This window comes from Orcinus orca, chromosome 2 (assembly GCF_937001465.1).
Source record: "Orcinus orca chromosome 2, mOrcOrc1.1, whole genome shotgun sequence".
NCBI lineage: Eukaryota > Metazoa > Chordata > Mammalia > Artiodactyla > Delphinidae > Orcinus > Orcinus orca.
Window position 1 is genome coordinate 13,929,537 of NC_064560.1, and position 23,182 is coordinate 13,952,718.

At 45.8% G+C, this 23,182-nt stretch overlaps 1 protein-coding gene across 1 annotated transcript; it reads left to right on the plus strand.

Annotated features, from left to right (window-relative positions):
* The first annotated feature begins 293 nt into the window (after positions 1–293).
* Positions 294–12,052, plus strand: SKIDA1 (SKI/DACH domain containing 1). Its single transcript, XM_033407834.2, has 3 exons — positions 294–1,346; positions 5,440–5,532; positions 7,305–12,052. Exon 3 carries the CDS (start codon positions 9,128–9,130, stop codon positions 11,882–11,884), a length of 2,757 nt encoding a protein of 918 aa, XP_033263725.2. The 5' UTR covers positions 294–1,346; positions 5,440–5,532; positions 7,305–9,127; the 3' UTR covers positions 11,885–12,052.
* Positions 12,053–23,182: the final 11,130 nt, after the last annotated feature.

Genomic DNA, 23,182 nt, shown 5'->3' on the forward strand with positions numbered 1-23,182 from the left:
TTTTTTTTTTATTTTAACGCATTTATGTCGTCTAACCTGGCAAAAGAACTCTCTTCTCTTTTTATTTCCTCCTTTAAATATTGTTATTTTAAACTCTCCATCAAGTGCATTTTGATGAGAGGGCAGAGAATGTGTCCGGCAGCACGCAGCAAATCAGAGGTTTTATCTTACGCCTCCTGGGATGGTAAAAAAGTGGAACGTGGACGAGTAACCTTCTAGGGAAGAAAAGCAACACAATTCGCTGGAGACGAAGCCAGGCCAGGCGGGGGGAGGCGCAGCGGGGGCGTCGAGGGCCCTCGGGCTCCGGGCAGGGGAGCTAGTCTGGGAAAGAGAGAAGGTTTTAAATAGCGGGGGCCGGGAGGGCGGCGGGCCCGCGCATGACGGTACTTTATGAGAAAGGATGGCGCAGCGGATGAGATTACTTTGCTTTCTCATCCCCTAAGAAAAAACTAAAGTTGGAGGGAGGCGGAGAGAACAGCCATCCTTATTTCCTCCCCACGTTTCCGCAGAACGACCGGGACTGCGGCGGGCAGGGAGAGGGCGCAGGACGAGGTGGACCAATAGCAGTCAACAGGTCCAGGCCGCCGCAGGGCAGCGGGGCCGGGCCTCCGGGCCCCCCTCCTCTCAGATCCCCTCCCCCCTTCCCTTTCCCCTTTCCTCCCCTCCCCCGCAGGCCCGGCCCGGCAGGGGAGGCCGGCTCTGCACTCCCCGCCCCACCCGGTGAGACTGCGGCCGCCTAGGCCTGGGCTCTCGGGGTGGGGGTGGGGCGGGGGTTCCCTGCCGGAGAATCCTCCCCCGGGGCTGGCGGCGGGAGGGGGAGGGGATGGAAATCGGGGAATGGAGGATTAAGAAGGACTCGAGCTCGGCACGAGCGTGGCCCGCGCGAGGGATCCTGGGTAAAAAGTGGCCGCGCGGCACCGGGAGAGCGCGGAGAGGAGCCGGGGTCAGAGGTCAGGGCCCTGGAGCCCTGCGTGCAGATCCCCCCCACGTGAACGCAGCGAGCAGGAGGAACCTTTTTGTTTTCGACCGCGCCAGCATGCTCCCCTATTGACCGCGCTGCTTTTCCCGGGCCGCTGGAGCAGAGGAGCTCCATCCCGTATCTCCTAACCCCACCCACCCCCCCTTCCACCACCAACACACTACCCAACTCTACCCTTCCTCTCAACTCACTTCCCAGCCCCCCGTACCGGGCTTGCAATAACGCAGTAAATTTGCTTTAACAACAAGTGGGGGTGGTTGCATTTACTCCTCCCTCTCTTCTCTCCTCCCCCTTCTCTTGCTGCGGCTCTTGACACTACTACAAACCAGGACTATAAACATAAACATGTGTCACTGTAACTGGGCAGGTAATATACGGATTTGGGGGTGGGGTGGAGAGGGGCTTGGTCGCCGCTTGGGGGGCAGTAAAAAAATGTGTGTTTCACGTGCTCGTCGGCTGTGGGGGCTGCCCCCACACACCGATCCATTTATATAATGCCGACTGCACTCGGTCACTTACTCATTCAGCCACACAGACCCACAAAGGCAGACTTGCCGATAACCACCATACCCAAAAGCAAACACATTTAAATACGACTCTCTCTCCTTTCCCAGCCACCGCTGCTGCCATTTCTTCTACCAGCAAACAGTAGTGTCAATTCTTGAATCCCCTTTCCTTTAGAAAAATTTTTTTCCACATAGCAATAGAGAACATTTTTCGAGCTAAACAGTATGCCGCTCTTTTTTCCCATAGACAGTAACCTACATATTTTGTGCGCAGAAATCATTTCAAAAAGCAAGTAAGGCTATTTAAGTGACTGAGTTTGAAATCTGTAAAGGTTCTTCCTTGGGCTTTCCCTTCCTGCATTTAGCAACTTCTGCTCTAAGTTGTTGCGACTGGAGCTGTGGAGATTAGCCACAGCGAGCCTTTATTATTATTATTTAGTCTATATTTACACTGCCGATCAACTTCTTTCTCTTTCTTAGTTCAGCAAGCCTAGCAACAACTGCTTACGGTAGAGTAAAGCGAATCCTCTCGCAAGCTTTCTGGTTTGAAACGGAGGGATATTCAGAAAATGTTCAGATGGAGAAGTGGTTCCCTTTGTTCTTTCATTGTTTCTCTACGAACTGGTGGATACAAGGACAAACACTTACCTTCTCTTCTTTTTGCTCCCAAAACCAGACGTTCCCATCAGCCTTAAAATACACAATCCACCTTGAAAGTAACTACGAATGTCGGGAGAGTTTGTATTCCATTCTTTTTCGTTCTCTGCCCTCTTTTAGCGTAGGATTAAGTTGCCGAGCACGTTGCTGCAAGCTGTAGCCCCCCGCCTTAGTGAATCGGTCACGTTTAGGACCCTCTAAGTCCATCCTAATTCTGCCAGTAGAACTGAGGGTATTGGAGCTCTAAACTTTCAAAAGGAAAGGGGCCCGCAAGTATCCAGAAAACTTATGTATCCCTTGAAATTTTTTACCAGTGTATTTTTGTACCACATCACCAAATAGAATTTGCCAAGAAATATTAGATATTTCTTCGAGGAAAGTGTGTGTGTGTGTAAGTTTCTTCTTAGCAATGTGCTGCTTAGACAGATGGAGTAACAAGGCAGGTTTGTATGGACATTTAACGGAACGAGTGGGTTTTCCATAACGTTTGTTATGCCATGTGTTTTTTCAAAACACTACTGGAACTGAGAAAGGAAGCAAAGAGAAATTTGAATTATAACGTTGCGGAATGACTTAAAGAGGGGCGCTTGCTTGAAATGAATTAGTGTAAAAATTGGCCTCAAAAGCAAAAAGTGAGATTTTTTAAGTTGAAAGACAATTTTAAATCTATGATTCCAAAATTTAGCAAGTGACTTTTCTGGTTAGCGTGTTATACATGTCAGTGTTTAGTGTCCAGCCTGGTGGGCATTCCTGCCCAAACCCTGTTTAAATCTGATTATGATGTGATTTGTTGAAGTCATGAATACGAAATGATCCTTGTGTATCCATAAATGTGAACTTGGGGTTTTTTGATCTCCCGCTTTTTTGTGTGCGCCCAGTAGCTGCAGCAGTGGAAGACAGTGATTGGCTCCAGTGCTCCTAGAAGGATTTGGGCTGAAGCCAGGGGAACAGAACCAGAGGATTCCCTTTCCAGAGACCATCAGGCCCCACATGCCTTATCTTTCCCTTCTCCCCTCATGGGTGCTCAGAATTTCAGTATGGCTTCAGCAGCCCATAGGTAGGCCTCAACACTGAGTGTCATCACTTAGGTTTCTACACGTTTGGCCCTGATGGGAAATAAACAAAAATTGGGGTAATCCAAATAAATTGTGGGTCTTGAGGTTTGTGTATTATTTGATACACCAACATTGAACACTACTTTCTCAGATTTTTTTTTTCTACATTCAGGATCAATTGTGAGAGGCCCTGGTGTCTCATAGGAAAATATTGCAACAAAACAAGATAATTGGGGGAAAGGCGTTGCAGTAGGAAAAGTGGCTTTTCTTTGATGGCATTTAATTGGAATTAAAAGATTCTTGAGCTGTAAACATTATTTATTCAGCACACATAAGCAGGCATTGTTTTATCACCATCATAATTATGGTGTCCTTTAAACTGGCTGATAGCAGGAAAGATAAGGGAATGTGCCTGTAGATTCAGATCAGGTCCTGCTCCTTTCTTTTTTTCCCTGCCACCCTCCCTCCCCTCTCTCTTTGCTACCCTCCCCCCCCATTCCTTCCATGGTCACTAGGGTCCCCCACAGCCCTTGAGATGAGGAGAGCAGGAAGATTGTGGCCTAACCATTTCTTACATCGTGAAAGTGATTTGTACCACACTCTAATTTGACACAATCTATAACCTTCTTGTCTCCCATGTTTATAACTGCTTTTTAGCTTGCAATATGTGTTACCTGAAGAGTTGCCTATTGCTCACCTGTATAAAATCTTGTCCACTAGGGTTTGTTGCTTTACCTTTGTCTAATTTAGAAAGCACACTCTTAGGGCTTTTTCAGAACAAAGCCTCACAAAACCCCCTTTACCTCCAAGGATTTGCAAATTTATAAAGGCTGCATTGAATTCAAGATGGGTCAGGGGGCAAAAAAGGGTAGAAGGTCACTGCATTTTGATTATGGGTCAGTAGACAACATGGCATATACTCTGTGTCCCAAACTTCTGTTAAAAACAAGATTTTTAAATGCCTAAGAAGAGAAGGATGGGCCCTTTTGGAGACTTACCCTGATTTGTTTGGATGAGACAAAAAAGAAAAATATTAAAGAAAATGTACTGAGTTATAATTTAAGTTGTTCCTTAATTTAGCCATTTCCTCCTCCTCCGTTCTCATTTTCCTCTCCCCAAAAGCAGAGAACATGTGATATGACATAAATTTAGGTAAGGAACTGTTGACTCTCACACAAGATTTTATTGTCCTATAACCTCAATTAATTCAGCCATATAAGACTTTAAATTATTATTATTTTAGACTTTGTTATGTTGTAAGTATTATAGTTACTTTTGGCTAACAGTACAAGGGACTTCTTTTATTCTTCTAACCAGTATACTTACATTGTTGAGGCCTTTGTGATGTTCCTTAGTCTTTTCTGTCTGAATTCATTTTGAACAAAATGTGCCAGCAATCACTAAAACAAATGTATATGGTGAAGAGTTAGGTGATGGTGGTGGGGTTGGGAGGGGGGGCGATCCTCATTTAAATTATGTATGTATGGGTGAAGGCTGGGAAGGGAAAGGATTATTTTAATGCTCTTCAGTACTTTAATTATATGACATTGTAGTGTAGAAATGGAAAAGTACTCTTAGGTTTTCCTTCAGGTTTTCAAAAGAACTTTCCCCATTAGTAAACTACTTCTGCAAATTGCTATTGCATTTCCCAGCTAACCATTTAAAAGACTGTAAATGCCGTGTGCATTACTTCGCTCCAGAGGAAAGAGGTCAGACTGAATTGCAATGGTATTTAAACATAAAATACAGTGAAAATAAATCAAAATAGAACATTTGAAGATAAATGTAGCACATCAGCACAGGATAAGTAAAGACAAATATGTTCATGTTTTCATAGCCCATCACTTTAAAAACTGAAAGTGCTGATTTTTTACAATAAATGCAGAAGTAAGTGGACATTTATGTATTTCTGTCTGTATTTGCCACAGAGGATTTTCCTCTAGCAAGCAGCTTTGTTTTCAAAGCTAAAACACTTTTTATGATAGTGTGTAGGTTATGCATTCCTCACTGACTAAATAATCGCATTTAATTAACAAACTCAATGCATATCATATATATGCCTAAATTCTCAGTTAAGTAATCCCCTGGACCCTCAGAGATGGATAGACACATAAATGTTAATTTGGGCGTATCCACCCACGTAGGTATATGTGTTTGAGAAACATAGAAGTTGATATATCCTTTCTTAAAAAAGAATTTGAATACAGTCCATCATCTGAATTGGGTTCATCTTTGATTGTAGAAGCGGCTGACATGGTCAACATATTTATCAAAGAAACCCCCTGGCTTTTGAAGAATAGTACTTTATACATCTGGATCTGCACATCCAGGCAAAGTAAGTAAATTATTGCATAACTTTAAGCATAATTGATAACAGACACCTTTAATTTTTCATCCCCATTCTTTTGGCCAGCTTTCACATTAATAATCTAAGCCATAAATGTTGGTAGCTATTGATCGAAATCCCCTGTGTGCATGCAAATCCATCTTAAAGTCCCCTGCCTTTCATGTGTGAGCGCTCAGGGGCCTCTGCTAGATCTTTTTATCGGGATCGACCCCCAATGTGCCTGGAGAAGACCCCGGATATACAACGTGTCCTGATGGCCACAAGAAAGCTGTCTGTCACACTCTGTGTGTGTGTGTGTGTGTGAAGGCGTGAGCGCGCGCGCGCGCTCACGCCTTCTCACACACACACACACACACACACACACACACACACACACACACACCCCGATGGGGAAGTTAAAGGAACAAAAGAATGTATTAGACAAGAAGAAATATGTGTAATAGGAGTATTAAAAATGTATAAGTGTGAAGGTACCTGAGTGCACATACAAAGATATTCACATAAATTGTATACATAGACCCACTTCCCAAATCTTTTGGCCTTTATTTTTCTCCATTTGACCCAACAGATTGTAACTTTAGTTTAAAAAATACTATTCTGTTAGTTTTAAAAACCACCCATATTGCCAGTATTTCAAAGGTGGAAGGGGAGGAAGGAGAGGAAAAGGTGATTTTGAAATGGTTACTAAGTCATGTTGCCTTGTGCAGGAGGAATAGGAGTGTGTGTGTGTGTGTGTGTGTGTGTGTGTGTGTGTGTAAATCTAAATAGGAATTGAGAACAACTAGAACTACCTGGCCAAAAAAAAAAAAAAAAAAAAGAATGCTCTAGCCAACCTTTTGTAATGTCTTCTCAGAGGCTTTTTTTGAGTTTACTATTTCTTGGCTGTTTGATTCTTTGGTGGAAATCTTAAAGCTGGGGGAGGGGAATTGGACGGGGTGGGGTGGGAGGGAGAGGGCTGGCAGTATATAAGTGCATCAGGAGGAATTTTAAAACGACCTTATTGTCGCTTGTAGTAGACTCTGGTCATTATACTTTAAAAAAAACACCAGCATCTGCTTTTCCTGGAAACTTTGCTTTCTGCTTAAACCTTTACCATTTTGCCTCCTGCGAAAGTGAAAGAGAAAAACGCGGTGTGATAGATCCAGATGCAAAAGAAAGCCAACTCGGTGGATGGTATTAGCTGTGACGAGGCATTGTTCATTGCTGCCTCTCGGTTACGTTTAAAGCCTGAAATATCACGAGATCCATTCAATGATCCTTCTCTCATTCAAGGGACAAAAATGTAATTTGCTGTAGCTCTGATTTCTTGGATGGAAATGCTAGCCTTAGATTTCAAAGGCAAGAACTAGACATCGCGGTTTGTACACACATTGATTAAGTTGAAGAGCGGCGATTACATCTGTGCTGAGTGCAACAGTAGTCCAGGGCTGACTTTTCAAATCCCAACCTCTGAGTTACAGACTCTCGTAAATAGGCTTCCTTAATTTCCGGATGCACTTCTTGAAATTCCCAATTCTCTTCAAAATTCCTGGGAAATTACAAGGAAGATGAGGGTGGGGGTGGGGAACTATGGCCGAGATTTCATTTCATGCAAACTACCTTTTTGTATGTCTGATTCCTCGGTTTTTAATCTCTTTCTCTGTCTCTCTCTGTCTCTCTCTCTTTGAGCCATACCTGCTTGTGCTAGCCAGACCAGAGCAGGGGAAGCTGGAACTTTTGAATGTGAAGGAAGAAATTATTGTACATTTTTTTTCTTGCAGGCTCAGAAATATCCGTTTATTCTTTTAAGCACACGGATGTGTCTATTTTTGGAAGAACAAGGAAACATATAAATGCTTGAGTTGCATTTATGCTGTAGTTCCAAACACCGAACAGTTAAGAAGATTTTGCTGAATTTTGCAAAGCAGCCAACAAACTGCCTTGGGATCGTGGTAATGCGACTGGGAAGACCTTTGCTCTCATTTGGCAATATTTTGGATATCCTTGAAAATGACACCAAAATATACTTTAATTTGACTAAGAAGAGGTTAAACAATATTGATATTCATCCAAAGTGATTTTTTTTTAAAGCAGATGCTTGGCTTTCATGGAGAAAAATTTGGGAGTTGTGGAAGATTCATTTAAACTACCAATCAAGAGCATCACAGACCACTGAAATAGTCTGCATCGTACATCAACACTTTCTTTTCATCGTTATTACCTAAAACCTATGGAAGCACCTTGGGCGTTTTACATTTTCTTTTCTTTGCTACAGAAGCAATCTGCTCCATGGAATTCTGACCTGTCGTGAACAGGACCCTGGCTAAGGCTGTGCTGGGGACTCTAGGACCATCCCGCCTCCAATCCAGCCTGGTTAATTGTGAAAAGTGTACACATTTCTGGCTTATCTATGCTTTGTTATGGGTCTGACGTGAAACTACCTCCTCCCCACCCCACCCCCCAGCAGAGAACCAAAATCCAGTTGAATTGTTACAGTGTTTCGGAGCTGGAGCCTTGAACTGCTTCCTTGGTCAAATAACTTTGTTTCTGGTTGTAAAAAGGCATTTTAGGGCGGGGGGGGGGAACAAGGATAATCGAGAGAAATTCAAAACGTAAGTCTGTACTGGGGTGGTTCACCGCGCGGATTTAACTTTGGAGCTCCCAGCCGGGTTCCTTGCCCCACTCCCATAAGGGAAATACCAGGCTATTCTGCACGTTTTCACTTAAGCTCCATTTTCCAAAGGACAAGGGGGTGGGGTATATGTATTTAGGCTTGATAATGTTTTAAAACTGCTTTTCTTTGAAATGATAATAGCTATAGCGGTAAAATGCAAATAAAGCAAAAATAGGCAATATTCCTTTAAAGGCGAATATACAGGGCTTTTTTTTTTTTTTTAAAGCGTACACACACTGCTTCTGATGAAGTCTGTGAGTCAGCCTGTTTCTGAGCTCCGATAGTTTAATGGAAAGATTTATATACCGACTGTATTATTTACTTTGGGAGGGGAGGTGGCAGTATAAGGGTATGCTAATTAGTGGGAGATTTTGGGGGGAAGGGGTGGAATATCAATTTTTATTGCATCACCTGTCAGGAGTGTCCAATCAGCGCTGGCTTTAGGGGAATTAATTGATGAAGGTGTCTCCGGACGAGCTCACTTCACTCTGTCATTTTATTTGTAGCTAAAGCAGCGGCGGGAATAGCAGCTGCATTTCTTTTCTCTTTCTCCCTTCACATTCCATTATCATAGTGCTCCAATGGAGAAGGAAGGAATAGAGGGGCCCAGGTACTGATCTGCATCGGGGACTTAGACTAACACACTGGCAGATCAGAAACCGGATGGTTTTTTCCCTCTTTTTTAAAAAAACGAAAACCAAAAAAAAAGCAAGAATCAAGTCAGTGTAATTTCATAGTTTTTTTTTTCCCCCCAATAATTTCGCCTAGAGTTTGGCACTCCCTTCGCCGGGAATAACAGTCTTTGTTATTTTATTAGCAGGATGCCTTGAGACACACGCAGCATCTGGTGGAGGATTAACATACATACATGTGTATGTATGCGTCACGTATATATTTACTGCAAATGGTGGGGATCGTTTAGTGCCCGAGATGGGAGACCTGAAGTCAGGTTTTGAAGAGGTGGATGGCGTGAGGCTCGGCTACCTCATCATTAAAGGAAAGCAAATGTTTGCCCTCTCCCAAGTCTTCACGGATCTGCTGAAAAACATCCCGAGGACGACCGTGCACAAGCGCATGGATCATCTGAAAGTGAAAAAGCACCACTGCGATCTGGAGGAGTTGCGGAAACTCAAGGCAATCAACAGCATCGCCTTCCACGCCGCCAAATGCACTCTCATCTCCCGGGAAGACGTGGAAGCGCTCTACACCTCCTGCAAAACCGAGCGCGTCCTCAAGACCAAGCGCAGGAGGGTCGGCCGGGCCCTGGCCACAAAGGCGCCGCCGCCAGAGCGCGCCGCCGCCGCCGCCGCCGCCGCCGCCAGCCCCCGCCCGGGTTTTTGGAAGGACAAGCACCAACTTTGGCGGGGCCTGAGTGGAGCCGCGCGGCCCCTGCCAATCAGCGCGCAGTCCCCGCGCCCGGGCGCCGCCGTCGTGCGCCCAGCCGCCCATCTACCTCAGATTTTTAGCAAATATCCGGGCTCGCACTACCCGGAAATCGTGCGCTCGCCTTGCAAACCCCCTCTAAACTATGAAACTGCCCCGCTCCAGGGAAACTACGTCGCTTTCCACTCGGACCCTACTTATTTTCGGAGCCTGCTGTGCAGCAAGCACCCGGCTGCCGCCGCCGCCGCCGCAGCCGCCGCGGCCGCCGCCGCCGCCGCCGCCGCCGCTGCCGCCGCCTACTACCAGGCGTCGGCGGCCGGGCCCCAACCCAAGGCGGCGGCGAGCGCCGGAGGCCCCGTGAGCCTGACCTACCGGTGCAAGCGCAAGCGCGGGGGCGCCAAAGACTGCCTGCTGGAGCCCCACGCCGGCGCCCGCCGCCTGCTTCTGCTGCCCAGGTCCTATAAAGCCAAGGCGGCGGCCGCAGCGGCGGCCGCGGCGGCGGCGGCGGCCGCCGGGGCCAGTTGCCTGGAGAGGTTTCATCTGGTTAACAGCTTCTGCCCGCCTCCCCACCACCACCACCACCACCACCACCATCACCACCACCACCATCACCACCACCACCACAGGGCCCAGCAGCCGCAGCCGAATCACCACCCCCCTCATCACCACCGGCCGCAGCCCCATCTGGGCAGCTTTCCCGAGAGTTGCAGCAGCGACTCCGAGTCCAGCTCCTACTCGGACCATGCAGCCAACGACTCAGATTTTGGCTCCAGTTTGTCTAGCTCCAGCAACTCTGTGTCCTCCGAGGAAGAGGAGGAGGAGGGAGAGGAGGAGGAGGAGGAAGAGGAGGAGGACGAGGAGGAGGGGGGCAGTGGGGCCTCGGATTCCAGTGAAGTCAGCTCGGAGGAGGAGGACTCGTCCACGGAGTCGGACTCCAGCTCCGGCTCCAGCCAAGTGTCAGTGCAGAGCATCCGTTTCAGGCGCACCAGCTTCTGCAAGCCTCCCAGCGTGCAGGCGCAGGCCAACTTCTTGTACCATCTGGCCTCCGCCGCCGCTGCAACCAAACCCGCTGCTTTCGAGGATGCCGGCAGACTTCCCGACCTCAAGAGTAGTGTCAAAGCGGAGTCGCCCGAGGAGTGGAATCTGCAGAGCTGGGCCCCCAAAGCGTCTCCGGTGTACTGCCCGGCCAGCCTGGGGAGTTGTTTCACAGAGATAAGGAACGATAGGGTATCTGAGATTACATTCCCACACTCTGAAATTCCCAGTACTGTAAAGAGAACTGAGCTGACAATTAACTGCCTGGCGGAGGGGGCCTCTTCACCTAGCCCAAAGACAAACAATGCATTTCCACAACAAAGAATACTCCGAGAGGCTAGGAAATGCCTACAAGCAACTCCTACTACATACTGTGCAGATAACAACACAATAGCTGCTAGGTTCTTAAGTAATGATTCTTCGGGAGTGGCAGCAAATTCAGAAAAAGATTCCAAAATCCCTCATTGCACTGAATTTGCTACGGATTTGCCCTCTTCGCCAACTGATCCCGAGGTGGATGCAGCAGCAGCAGCAACTAAAGCCGAGAATCCCTGCACTGACACAGGCGACAAGACATTGCCATTTCTGCACAATATTAAAATCAAAGTAGAAGACAGTAGTGCTAATGAAGAATATGAACCTGACCTTATTACAAATAAGCTAAAGTGCGAGTGCAATGATACAAAGGGTGAGTTTTACAGTGTGACTGAAAGTAAAGAGGAGGACGCCTTGTTAACCACAGCCAAGGAAGGTTTTGCCTGCCCTGAAAAAGAAGCTCCTTCCTTAAGTCCACTGGCTCAGAGTCAGGGCCTTTCATGCACTTTAGGTTCTCCACAACCTGAGGATGGGGAATATAAATTTGGTGCCAGGGTGAGAAAAAATTACCGGACACTAGTACTGGGAAAGCGACCTGTACTTCAGACACCTCCAGTCAAACCAAATCTGAAATCAGCTAGAAGTCCTCGTCCTACAGGTAAAACTGAGACACATGAAGGAACACTGGATGATTTTACAGTTATAAACAGACGCAAAAAGGTAGCCAGCAATGTAGCATCAGCAGTGAAAAGGCCATTTAATTTCATGGCAAATTTTCCTTGTCCACCATCACTCATTATTGGGAAGGATGGGGATTTGTGGCCAGCGTATTCCTTAAACACCACTAAGGATTCCCAACCTCCTCACAAGGCCCATCCTATATGGAAATGGCAGCTGGGCGGTTCTGCAATACCTCTTCCACCTAGTCACAAATTCAGGAAATTTAATTCATAAAAGTGTTTTGGAAGATATTTTCTTGAACCATATTCCCTTCCTTTTGTTGTAAACTGCACAGGATGGTTTGTACAAGTCCATTAATGTGTTACACCCCTTTTGGAGTCCTGGTTTATCGCATTTTGAAGACAGAAATCGGATTACTTTTTTTTCCATTGCGGGTTTTTTTTTTTTTTTTGGAGTAGGGTGGGGGCGGGGTGGGAGAAGGGTTGGTTTACATTCCACAGACTATACTTCAGGCTAAAGACTCAAGTAAAACTCAGTTATTACGGTAGAGCTGGAACACTTTACTGTTTCAATGCTAATAATGCACCTGGTACCTCAATTCAACTGCTACAAATAAATGTCAAAAGGTTGAATAATAAATATTACAATGAGCCATTAAGTTTATGCACTAGATTTCAGACCTGAAAGTGTAACTGTTAATTCAGTGAAAGTTTGTTAGGTTACATGGTTACACAGTGAGGTAGCAAGAAAGCCCAAAGTGTTCTCTACTGGAGCTCTTGTTTGTGGGGTATCTTTTTCTCCCCTCATTTCCTCTCCAAGAGTCATTGCACTTATTTTTTTTTTGAGTGGAAATATTGGGGAGTCCTGATTGAATGCTGGTAAAAGCTGCCTCATATATACTGAGTAAAGTAAATATAATATTGTCTTTTCTTTTTTCTTTTTTTTTTTTGTAAAGGGTGTGATTTTACTTTTACAGGCACTCCTTGCGATTGGAAAATTCCTTTTTTGTGTTCTCACCCAAAATTTTAAATTAGGTGACTCTTACTACTGTCCTGCTTACCTTGTGGTCTGAACATGACTCCTCAAACTTGCAAAACAATGAAAATATTTCTCTTAATAGCAGAATATGTTATGGTCTCTTTATAGTGACAAAGCAGTAAAAGCGACCGAGAAAAGTAAAATGGGTCAGAAGTATAAGAATACCCCAAATGAAAAATAACAGTTAGTTCAGGGCTTTTTGGTACCAGAACTCAGGCACTTGGATTTTATTACCTTTTACTTTCTCTGCATCTCTCTAAACTTCTATTTTCAGACCATCCTGTGTATAGAGCAGGAGAGTTTCTACTGCAAGTGACAATCAGAGGTGACTATCTATATTTGCACTTAAAATCAAAGTAGTTCAACATGCAAATGGTTAGGGTCTAGCCCTTGGTAAGGGCCATGCTGGTGTACTATGTTGTGATGATGGAAGCAGTAAATCAAAATTATGGAAATTTGCACTGTTGAAAAGCATGCTTTAGCTTTATTTTCAATTAAAAACACTGTTTAAAATTCCTGGTTCCATACATTTCTACTTATTCCAGATTGGAGAACAGTTAACAGGAATGAATGGTTTTGTTGACATTTTCACTTGTAATGTTTTTGCCTGAAAGAAATGCATTTATTGGGTGTAATGTTTTGTTGTAACACCATGTGATGAGGCCAGTCAGGTTCTGTGCAAAACACTGGTGGATTTCTTCCTAAATAACAACAAAACTTTACACACTTGTTACAAATCAATTGCAAAAAGTTTCAGGTTTAAGAAAGTGAAGCAGAGATCACTTGCTATTTTGATGAAAGTTAAACCTAATAATTTTGGGTCCACCTCCCCTAGTCTGACAAATTATATATCTCAGATCTTTGCCATCTTAAACCTAAGAAGTTGCATATATAGATCATAAATCAGAAAACAAAACATCAATGAAATGTTTACTGTGTGAATTTAAGTCACTAGTTCTCATGGAAATTCAGTTTTTTTTCTTAACCTTTTAATTCCTATTCCCTTTGAAATTTTCCTTTTGTCTATAAATGTTTCAGATAGATCTGGATGGTCTCAGCCCTAATTGTTGTATATGCTCTGTGGTTTTACTCTTATTGTAAAGGACAGAGTCTGAGAGTACCTGCATCCAAATACATTTGGATGGAGTAAACAGATGCTTTGAACTGCCTCCCTTCCTTTCCTTCTTGAATGTTGCCAGATGTAGGTTCAATGGATCTTTTTTTTTTTATTGGGATGATAGATATGGTCAAAGCAAAAATTGGGGGATGTTATCCTTGAATTCATGTTTGTGTAATTTCAAAGACCGGTACAAGTTACAGTTAAAGCTCCAGAAAGCTGAACCATTGGCTTCTCAGTCAGTTCCTTCCTCTTTGGAAGGCAATACAGAATTTGGGTGCAGTGAGTTGTCCTGCAAAATCAATCTGTAAAAAGTGTGACATACACACACTGGAAGTCTGTGATTTCTACTCTTTAATTACTGCTAAGTCAAGAAAGTTCAAAGTATGACTACTACATTTAGACTAGTACTTTTCTTGTTGGCTATGGAATCATTGTGCCTAAATTACAAATTGAGAATATATTTGAAGCTTACAGATCTTGGGTGTGGGAGGACTGCGAGATGGAATAAGCACAATTTAAAACAAATATACCCTATGGAATTTTTGACATAAAATATTGGCCTCCAGCTTTGACACTTGGTCTCCAGCCCTCAGAGAATCAATAGTTTCAGTTTATAGGAACTGAAGAATGAGCAGCATGGAGGCCGAGGCATTCCAGAGTGATACCATCAAAAGGAAAGAAATGAAATAGTCAACACAAATTTCACCCCACAGTACTACCACAAGACAGCCAACCACAGCAAAACCTGAGTTGGGGCTTCTGTTAGGAAAGTGTACCAAACGGTATTCAGTAACTTGTAAATTCAAGGTATTCTTTCAATTTCTGGGAGCCCCTTAGCTGTTTTCCTATTCTGCTGTATTCTTAGTGCAGTTTACTTCATTTTGGTTGGTTTATGATTAATGACAGTATCTAGATTTTCTAAGATGTTATAAATGTCCCATTTGTTCAAAAAGTTAAGCCTTATTGAGAGAAAAACAAAAGTTACCTCCATTGATAGACTGCATTTTTACATTTAAATGTTTTCAGGTGAGAGAATTTTTTTTTAAAGGCACTATATGGTTCCAGAGTCACCGATTCCTGTGTCTAAAGCTCAGCACTTATAGGTGTAAGAAAAATGCAGGAAAGGGCTCTTTTTCTGACTTTTTTGTGGAAACAAGTTATTTTTGGTCTCCTGTAAAAGTAGTTTCCTGGTAAGACTGTGAAATGAAGATTTAATTATTTTTTTAAGAGATGTGTGTACTCTGTCTTCCACAGTCAGGTTATCTGCCTTTTTTAGCAAATGCAGCTTGCTCTTTCTCAACTATTTACTTTTTAAAGTGGGTATTCTTTTGTACTGGCTTACTTGATTACAGTGGAGTATACTCAATAATGGTTGTTTATTTTAAAATCAACAACAAGGAGCCACCACTAAACAGCAATAACATAAACTAGATGGGCTGGTGTGTGGACTTTTATCTTATCCATGTCTGGGTGACTTTCAATGGTCTAGAAATTCCTCAAAGTTCCAGTCACTAGAATTGGAAGTTTCTGCTGATATGAGAATGCTAGTTTTGTGTGCATGCAGGAGGAGATGTAGACTAATTCCTCAAAAGCATTTTTTTTCTTTCAAAGAGAACAAAAATCCTCTATGGTAAAACAAAAACAAAAACACAACCATTAAAAAAATAATAAAGTATTAGCATCTACAAAAGACAGAAAATGTGGTGAGTTTTGCTTCACCTTGAAAATACTTCCTGCTGAAAAGAATGTGAAAAAGGGAGCTCCTAGAGTCAAACTGACGTGGCGGGGGGAGCGGGGATTTAAAGGCTCCCCCATCAACTAACCTCAGGAAACTGGCAAGGAGGAACAGGGCTTCCACCTTAGGGAGTCCTCCGGGTCACCCGGGCCTTCGCCACGATTTTCCCCTTCCCTGTAAGGAAGCGCTATTTTTAATGCTAGCTTTGGTTTTGGTTTGCTCCCGAGGCCAGAGGGCATTTTGCAAACTAGCTTGGGGGGTGGGGACGTAGGGCAGATCTAGGAGGTGGGGGAGGGCTGCATCTTACCTGTTTGGCCCTCGTTTGCTGGAAAAAAAAGGAGGGGGGCCCAGCTATCATTCTTTGCCCATGCCCTAGGCCCCCGCTCCTCTCTCGCTCCTTTTCAAACTGTGGCGGCCTCACAAGCTCCTACTTTAAAAGGCCTGAGATGTTTTGCATGAAGCCCTCACAATAGGGGTTGAGGGAATTGACAGTTTCAAAAACAAGGCGTTCAGTCCTTTCCAGCTGCCGGGCCCGCTCTCTCGCACCAACTCCTCGTCCCTCTCTGCTGGGGGCGTCCTCGGGAGCGGGCCGCCTCCCCCGCCCCGCCAGCCCGCGTTCCGGCCGCCCCACCCCGCCCCCAGGCTGTGTTTGTAAACAGGGGTCAGTGTCCAGGGGCTGCTGGCGCGGGGTTGGGGACTGGCAGGCTTGGGGGTGGGGGGGAAGGCAGGGGACAACCGAGCGGGCTGAAGACCGGCCCGGGAGCCGAGGGGGCGTCAGGGTCCCTTTTTCTCCGCCTGCCCCGGCCACCGCGCTGACCCAGGGCAGCTCCCGGCTCTCAGGCCTGGGCCACTGCCACCACCAGAAAGATGTGCAAATGCCGCCATTTTGCACGGTGGCAAACAAATTTCTTTGTGACTTTTTTTCCCGCCCAGCTCTTGCTCTCCTCGGAATGAACCAACCCGCTCCCCGGGCGGAAAGGCCCGTACCCCCGTGCACACGGCCCCCTGCGCCTTTCGTGCGGCCTCACTGCCTGGCGACCTCGTGGCCGGGCCCACCCGGAGCAGGGCAGGGGCGCCGGGGCGCGCGGCCGGCCTGGCCTTCTCCCCGGGGCCGGCCCTCGGGGGCTGGACCGCCTTCCGTCCCTAGGCGCTCCTTTTGTGTGGCCCGGAGTCATCTCCCACCCCCGCGCACGCACACGCCGCCTGGCCATTTCTCACCTTCTCGCCCAGGCCTGAGCTCTCTTCCCCAGGCAAATGGGGCCCAGCTTTTCGCCTTGGGCGGAGGGCTGGCCAATGCCTCCAACTGAGTGTGCGGAACGCAAGTGGCAAAGAGATGGGGCTTCACTCGGGCTGCCGGCGGGGCTGCGAACGCCCCCTGGGAAGTGGCCCAAGAGCCCAGACCGGGAGTCGGGGGAGGGCGCGGGCGCGCAGGCGAGGCCCGGCGGAACCCCCCAAGTCGGGGAAACGCGATGCGGCCAGGCCTACTTCCTTTGGCGCCGTGGTTCCTGTCCCTTGGAACCGCTCAGTGCATCTGAAAGTGGAATGATGACCTGGAGACGGGAAACGTGAGACAGTGACCTGGAAAACCAGCCTGGGTTGGGGAGGTTGGAGCGCAGCAATGCAAACAAAGCTGCTTCGAGAGGAAGAGGGGAAACAGAGGTGCACCGCAGACAGGTCACAGGAAAGTGCAACAAGCTTGTTTTCCCGGGTGTTTAAAATGCAGCCCCAGTTGTAAAGTGTGTGAAATTACGCACTGGTCTCTTAAAGAGTGCCTAATTTATAGTAAATAGCAAGGTCTTTGTAAATGGCTTTATTATGTTGTTTCTTGTTAATTGTTGAGAAAATCCCCATTGTTGAGTGTGAAAGGCTTTATGAGCTAACCTGGTCCTGGCGCAATCAGAGGGCAGTAAATGGCCGCTCGGCCTCCGAGGCCCAGGGCGGAAGCGGACTCCGGCCGGGAGCGCCACGGCGACCCCTGGAGACGCTGCGGGACCTGGAAAGAAAGTGGCGAGGGGGTCCGGGCTTTCGTGGATGAGAAGGCGTGTTTTGAACTCGCGAGCCCACGAGAGCAGCTTGCTGAGTGCTGCGAGGAGAACCGGGCGGGCCAGGGCGACCCAGGCGGCGAGGCCGCGGGCGGGCGCAGGAGACCCGGCGCCCCTCTCCGGTCACAGCCTGGACCGCAGGCCGCCGGCCCCGGACGCGGGCTCGAGTCGCGCTGCGGGGGGGTGGGGGGTGGGGGGGGTGGAACTGGTTCTTGGGCTTTGTCTCCAGTTCTCCGGCCGCGTGGAGCGCGGGATCGGGCCGGTTCGGCCACGCCTGCCGAACGCCCAAAAATGCAGGGCCGGGGACTGGAGAGGCTACAGGCAGAGAAGGTCCCTGAAGGAGGGCTCCAGACCCCTGCCTGAGCCAGCTCGTCTTTTGTTTAAAGCTTTCTTTCTCCTTTTCTCTCTCCCTCTTTCTTCCTTTCTCTGTCACGCGCGATCTCTCTCTCTCTCCTTTTCTCCCTCTCCGTCTCCTTTAGGAACCTGAACTGGACACAGAAGACAGGAGAAATAAGAGGAACCGTTTTTGGTTGTGTGTGTGTGTGTTTAAACAAGGGAAAGGATTTATTCTTTATTTTAAGATAAGATATTCCCATCTCCTTTTCCCATCTCCTCCAGTTCTCTTTCCAGCCAGTTGGGACCCGGGAAGGGTATGGGCTAAATCAGGCAGGCGCTGGGTTCATTTGATCAACTTGGAGGCGAATATCCCGCCGGGCCCTGCAGGCCTGGAGTGGGCGGGCGGAGAGCGCCTCCCTGGGCTCGGCCCCGCGGCCTTTCCAGGACTTAAGACCCGGTGGGTCGGGGGGAAAAGCAGCAGCAGCCTCTCCGCAGCCTCTGAGCTCTGAACGTGCAGCTCGAGGGAAGGGAATTTCTTCGAGAGAGCCGGCACTGAGGGGTGGAAAACCCTGGGTTAGGTGGACGTAAGGGCTTGGACATTAGCGAATGCAAATCACAAGGAAATGTTAATTCCAGTCAGAAAAACCTATATTCAGCTATCTTTCTTCCCTTCTAAGATGGCCCTCTGCTTGCGCACTCTCGCTCTCTCACCAAATTAGCTATTACGCGAAATCCCCTTGGGTTTAAAGCACTTGTTTCGCGGATTCGCGTACAACCCATATTAACTATGCACTTTCTGCTATTCCTCTTGTGACTGTCCCTGCCTCTTCCTTCTTTGCGGAGAGTATGATGAATTTTATTTTAGCCCAATCGATGCGTGCAAATACTGGGATAACACAGCCCATACTCCTGCGATGGAGGCTGTTTTCAAAATTGAGTTTAGGGATCAATATTAAGTCGAAATGCTCCAAATTGCACGAATTCACCAAATTCAAGCCTTGCGCTCCCAAGCCCCTTTCCTGATTAACGCACTCGTGGGCAGTTAACTGCGGTTCCACCGTTCCTGCTTCTCAAAACAGGATGTTTTCATCATGTGTCTTTGGCTTTCCCTAAAGATCACTCCAGTTTGTTTAGAAAAACAGGATCCCAAAACGTGTGGAGTTAAACCTCCGTCAGTGGCTTCCATGGGGGAACTGCTGACTGCCATTCCTTTTCTTTCTCTACCTTGAACCTAACCCTGTCCTGGGCCACTACTTGACTCCCACGACTTCTTCCCCCAGAGCCGAGCTATTCGGGCTGTAGCACAGCAAGCTCCCTATTCTTTGGTGGCTGCAGCCAAGGCTTCAGGACAGACTTGTGCCTAACTGGGGGAAGGGCACTGGTTGTCCCCTTGCAGGGGACATTAAGGCCAGAGAGGTGGAGGGAGAGAGGTTTCAAAAGGGAATTAGGAGAGCCTGCTGCCTGCAGGGGTGTGTGTGTGTGTGTGTGTGTGTGTGTGTGTGTGTGTGTGTGTGTGTGTCCATGTAGTCTGAAAAGAACAGCTACAAGGGAAACAGGCCAAGTACCTGAGATGCTAGGGTATTCCCGATTCCTTAGCTCCTGCTACCTGGATCTTCCTTCAGTTGGGAGGACTGGAGCAAGACAGGAAGAGGTGGAAAGTGGCAGGCAGCCTAGAGGCTCTCCAGTAAGATCCAGTTATTCATCGAATCAGTGCCATCAGTATGTTTGTGTTTGACCCTCTTGGATGGAAGAGGCTTAGCAGTCAATACACTTAGACCCTAAAATGTCGCCAGTCTAGCGGAGAACAACTGCTCATGGGTCTGCAAGGCCCTCCTCAGCCAGGATGCTCAGAAGGAAGGGAGGGAAACGGAGGGGAAACCATCTGAGTGGCTGCCTGCCCTCTTCCCCAAGCCATCAACACAAACAAGCAGACAAACAAACTCAATTTTCCTGGAGTCTGGGCTGTTGGGCAAGCGCATGTGGGGCATGGAAGGGTTGGAATATAATTCCCATTGTTAATGCTTGCCCTCTTTAAGATCAGTTTAAGTTAGCTCCGGGAACAACACAATACTTATGATAAGTGATGAGCAGTAGCAAGGAAAAGCAGTAAGGAAGAGAGAGACTGCACCAAGCTTAGGCAGAAGCCCTCCCTCCTTCCTGTGAAAGTTAGACATGACGCAAATATGTAAGAGATCTTGAGGCTACAACTTGGTCAGGAGGCAAGAGTTTCAGTCTGAAATGACTGGAAAGGACCTAAATTCTTGGATCTCCCAGGAATAAAGGCGCATTTTACGTTCATTCTCCCTTGTGTTTCTCTAGATTTCTCTTTTTCCCTCCCTTTCAAAATGAATACCCTCATTGTCAGTGGTGCAAATGTGCAAGATTAGTTTTCTTCCTCTACATTGAATCCAAATGTGCAAACCAGGGGATGGTTAAGCTTTCAAATGCCTGGTTATTAGATCCACTCAAAGTAAAAACCTGCATGCTATAGTAGAAATTGCCATAGCCAGTTTTTGTTTTCTTTTTCCTTTATCATCACTTTTTTATCTTCTACCTTCTCAGCTTGTCCTCTTCTTCCCCTCCCCCTACCTAACCCTGCACCCAAGAGAAGACATCATGGGGGAATACCAACAGTTAGCAACATTTTCTCCAGAGGTGGAAAGAGAGTAAAATCTGGACTTAAAACAATGCTGATAGAGGCGGTGTAGGAGCCTGCGGTGACCCTGAGCTTCCTTGCTGGGGTGAGGGGCCAGAGCTTCCCAGCCTCTTGTCCTGCATGTGCTGAGCTATTCCGGTTAGGCTATAAAAAACAGCGTGGAGGAGGGTTCAACTCCATAAACACCCAGCTATGGTTCTAACATGGAGTACATTGCCAGATGCAAATGCAAAGAGATACTTTTAATTTTGTTCCATGTGTTATACATCATGTGGCAAAGTGGTCTTCAGAAAGCCAGATTTGATTTTTATCTGTTATAATAAAGACTTTTAAAAAGCGACCTTAAAAATATATGATTGAGAATTAAAAGGGTGTATGTCACTAATACCAGAGTGTTTCTCATCTGAGTTTAAAAAGAGGTGGAAAAAAAAAAAGAGAGGTGGTACTTTTCCACCCCTCCTAAATAAGGAAAAATTTTAAGTAGAAGAGCTTGGTTAACATGTGAATTGTTCAATTGCTTTGCTGCTCATACAATTTCAGGAAAATAAAAATATTTCAATCCTTGTTTTTAAAAATCTTTTTACATCTTATGTTTTGTAAATTCAAAAGTAAATTAGGGAATCAGTCATACACGCCTGCCATCTTCTTTAGAAAAAGGACCTCAGAAACATCTACTTTCCCTGAAATATCAACATTTCCTATTATATTATACATTTTGGTCTGTGGTTTGTAGTTTAACAGTACCATTGAATAGGAGAAAAACAAAACTTATTTTGTATAATTTAAATGGGAGGAAAAGATACCTTATTATATAGACTTAGGGAGGTTGCCAAGGGCTTCTAAAATCTTGTTCTTTGTATCAATCTCTAGCTGATTTATCTGAATAGGATCCAATCTTACATAACATGTGGACTACATATAATATTCTGACACAATAGAAGGATTTCTAGAGGAATTGGAAGCATCCCGATGGTGGATTTCCTATCTCTTCCTGTTTTGAAACATTACTTTAGTGTATACTCCAAGGGTGATTTTAAATATGATCTTCTTCAAATTAAAAAAAAGTGCAAAAATGATTATTAAGAGAAAGAAAAGCAGGAAATCTTTTATAAATACTTTAGGACCACTGATCCCAGTTACCTGCTATAATGTGAATGGAATCATTATGGCTGTTCCATTGACACTGTTTCTTCATTCAGGATCCTGGCCAAAGGAATAGCATGTCGATGTGTAAAATTCTAGCCAAAGATAAGCCATTACAATGGAAATCGCGATGTGCAAAGTCTCATTGAAGCCTATGAAATTGAGTGTAATATCCATACCGCATTCTCATCTGCTTGCCCCAGGATTTAGTATGCGGCTCTGCATTGAAATGAGATTATGCATATAAAATGCCAATATAGAATACAATGCCCAATAAAACATTAGAAAAGCAACTTACAGCCCACATACATGGGCTTTACTTAAATTGGAACTTCATGTGCAAAGTAAACCATAGCGCCATCAGAACACTAAATCTACACAATGTCCTCACTCTGGTTTTTCCTGCTGCTTTCTGCATGATTCCCCCCCACCCCCTCCTATCCAAACACAATTCTTTTAAGGGCACTCTTCAAATCATCTAACAATTCCCAAAGGATATTCCAGGAGTCTCTTAAAGTGTCTTTCTAAATTAAAAGACCCCGAACAATTTAAGTGCATTTTTGAACCAAAAATATCAGAAAGTATTTGGACTTGCAAACCTATGGGGGTGTGTGTAAAAAAGAAGAAAGGGGCCAAAGAGAAACCGGCCCCACAGTGGATTACAAGGTTATGGGACAGGTCACTAGGAAAGGGAAATAAAACCGAACGTTAGGTTGGGCTTGTAAATTATGCACCTTTCAGGGAAAGCGGTTTTAAGGTCTCTTCACTCAAGGGTTTTTTTTTTCCCATCCATTTTACTATTAATTCTTAACTCTTGGTAGGCAGCTCTTTAATGAGGTTGTTTGTGGCAGGTTAATTTTCTCCAAACTACTGAGCTCCTCATTTTCCCTTTTAAGTGCAGTGCTGCCTAGAGCTTTCAGTATTTTCCATACCAGAAAACAAAATAAACGTGAAGTTGTCGGCGGCGCTGGGCTGAGAATTAAAGGCTTTATGTGGACAGAAAAACAGAGGGCCTGGACAGATGGGAGTGGGAGGGTAGAAATCAGGCTGAGTTGAGGGCATGAGGGAGAGAGAATTCGGTCTTAGGAGAGCGATGACCCAGGGAGTGTAATATATTAAATATTGCAGCGATCGATTTCAATATCCCAAGTGGACACGGGAATAAAAATTCACCAACAAGCTGAAGTGATTAGGAATGCTTTGTTGCAAGGGAAAAAATGTGATTTTCTTCAGATCCTTTTTGTTCAGGTTAGAAGAGGCATAGACAATCCACGTCTAAGCTTTGGACTCCCAGTTTGGGATATAACTCTAAAGGTTAGTCCTATGTCAACGGTGCTTCTGCGTCGTGAAAAGATGAGCCTTTGTACTAAGGAGGATTAAATATCAACCACAATTACAGGCTGGTGCCTCTAGGAGCTTTCCTCCCAAATCAGAAGAGGGTACATTTTGGAAATGTCCTTCCCTGTGTATTAGTCTTTGTTTCAGTGGCTCTGGGACAAAG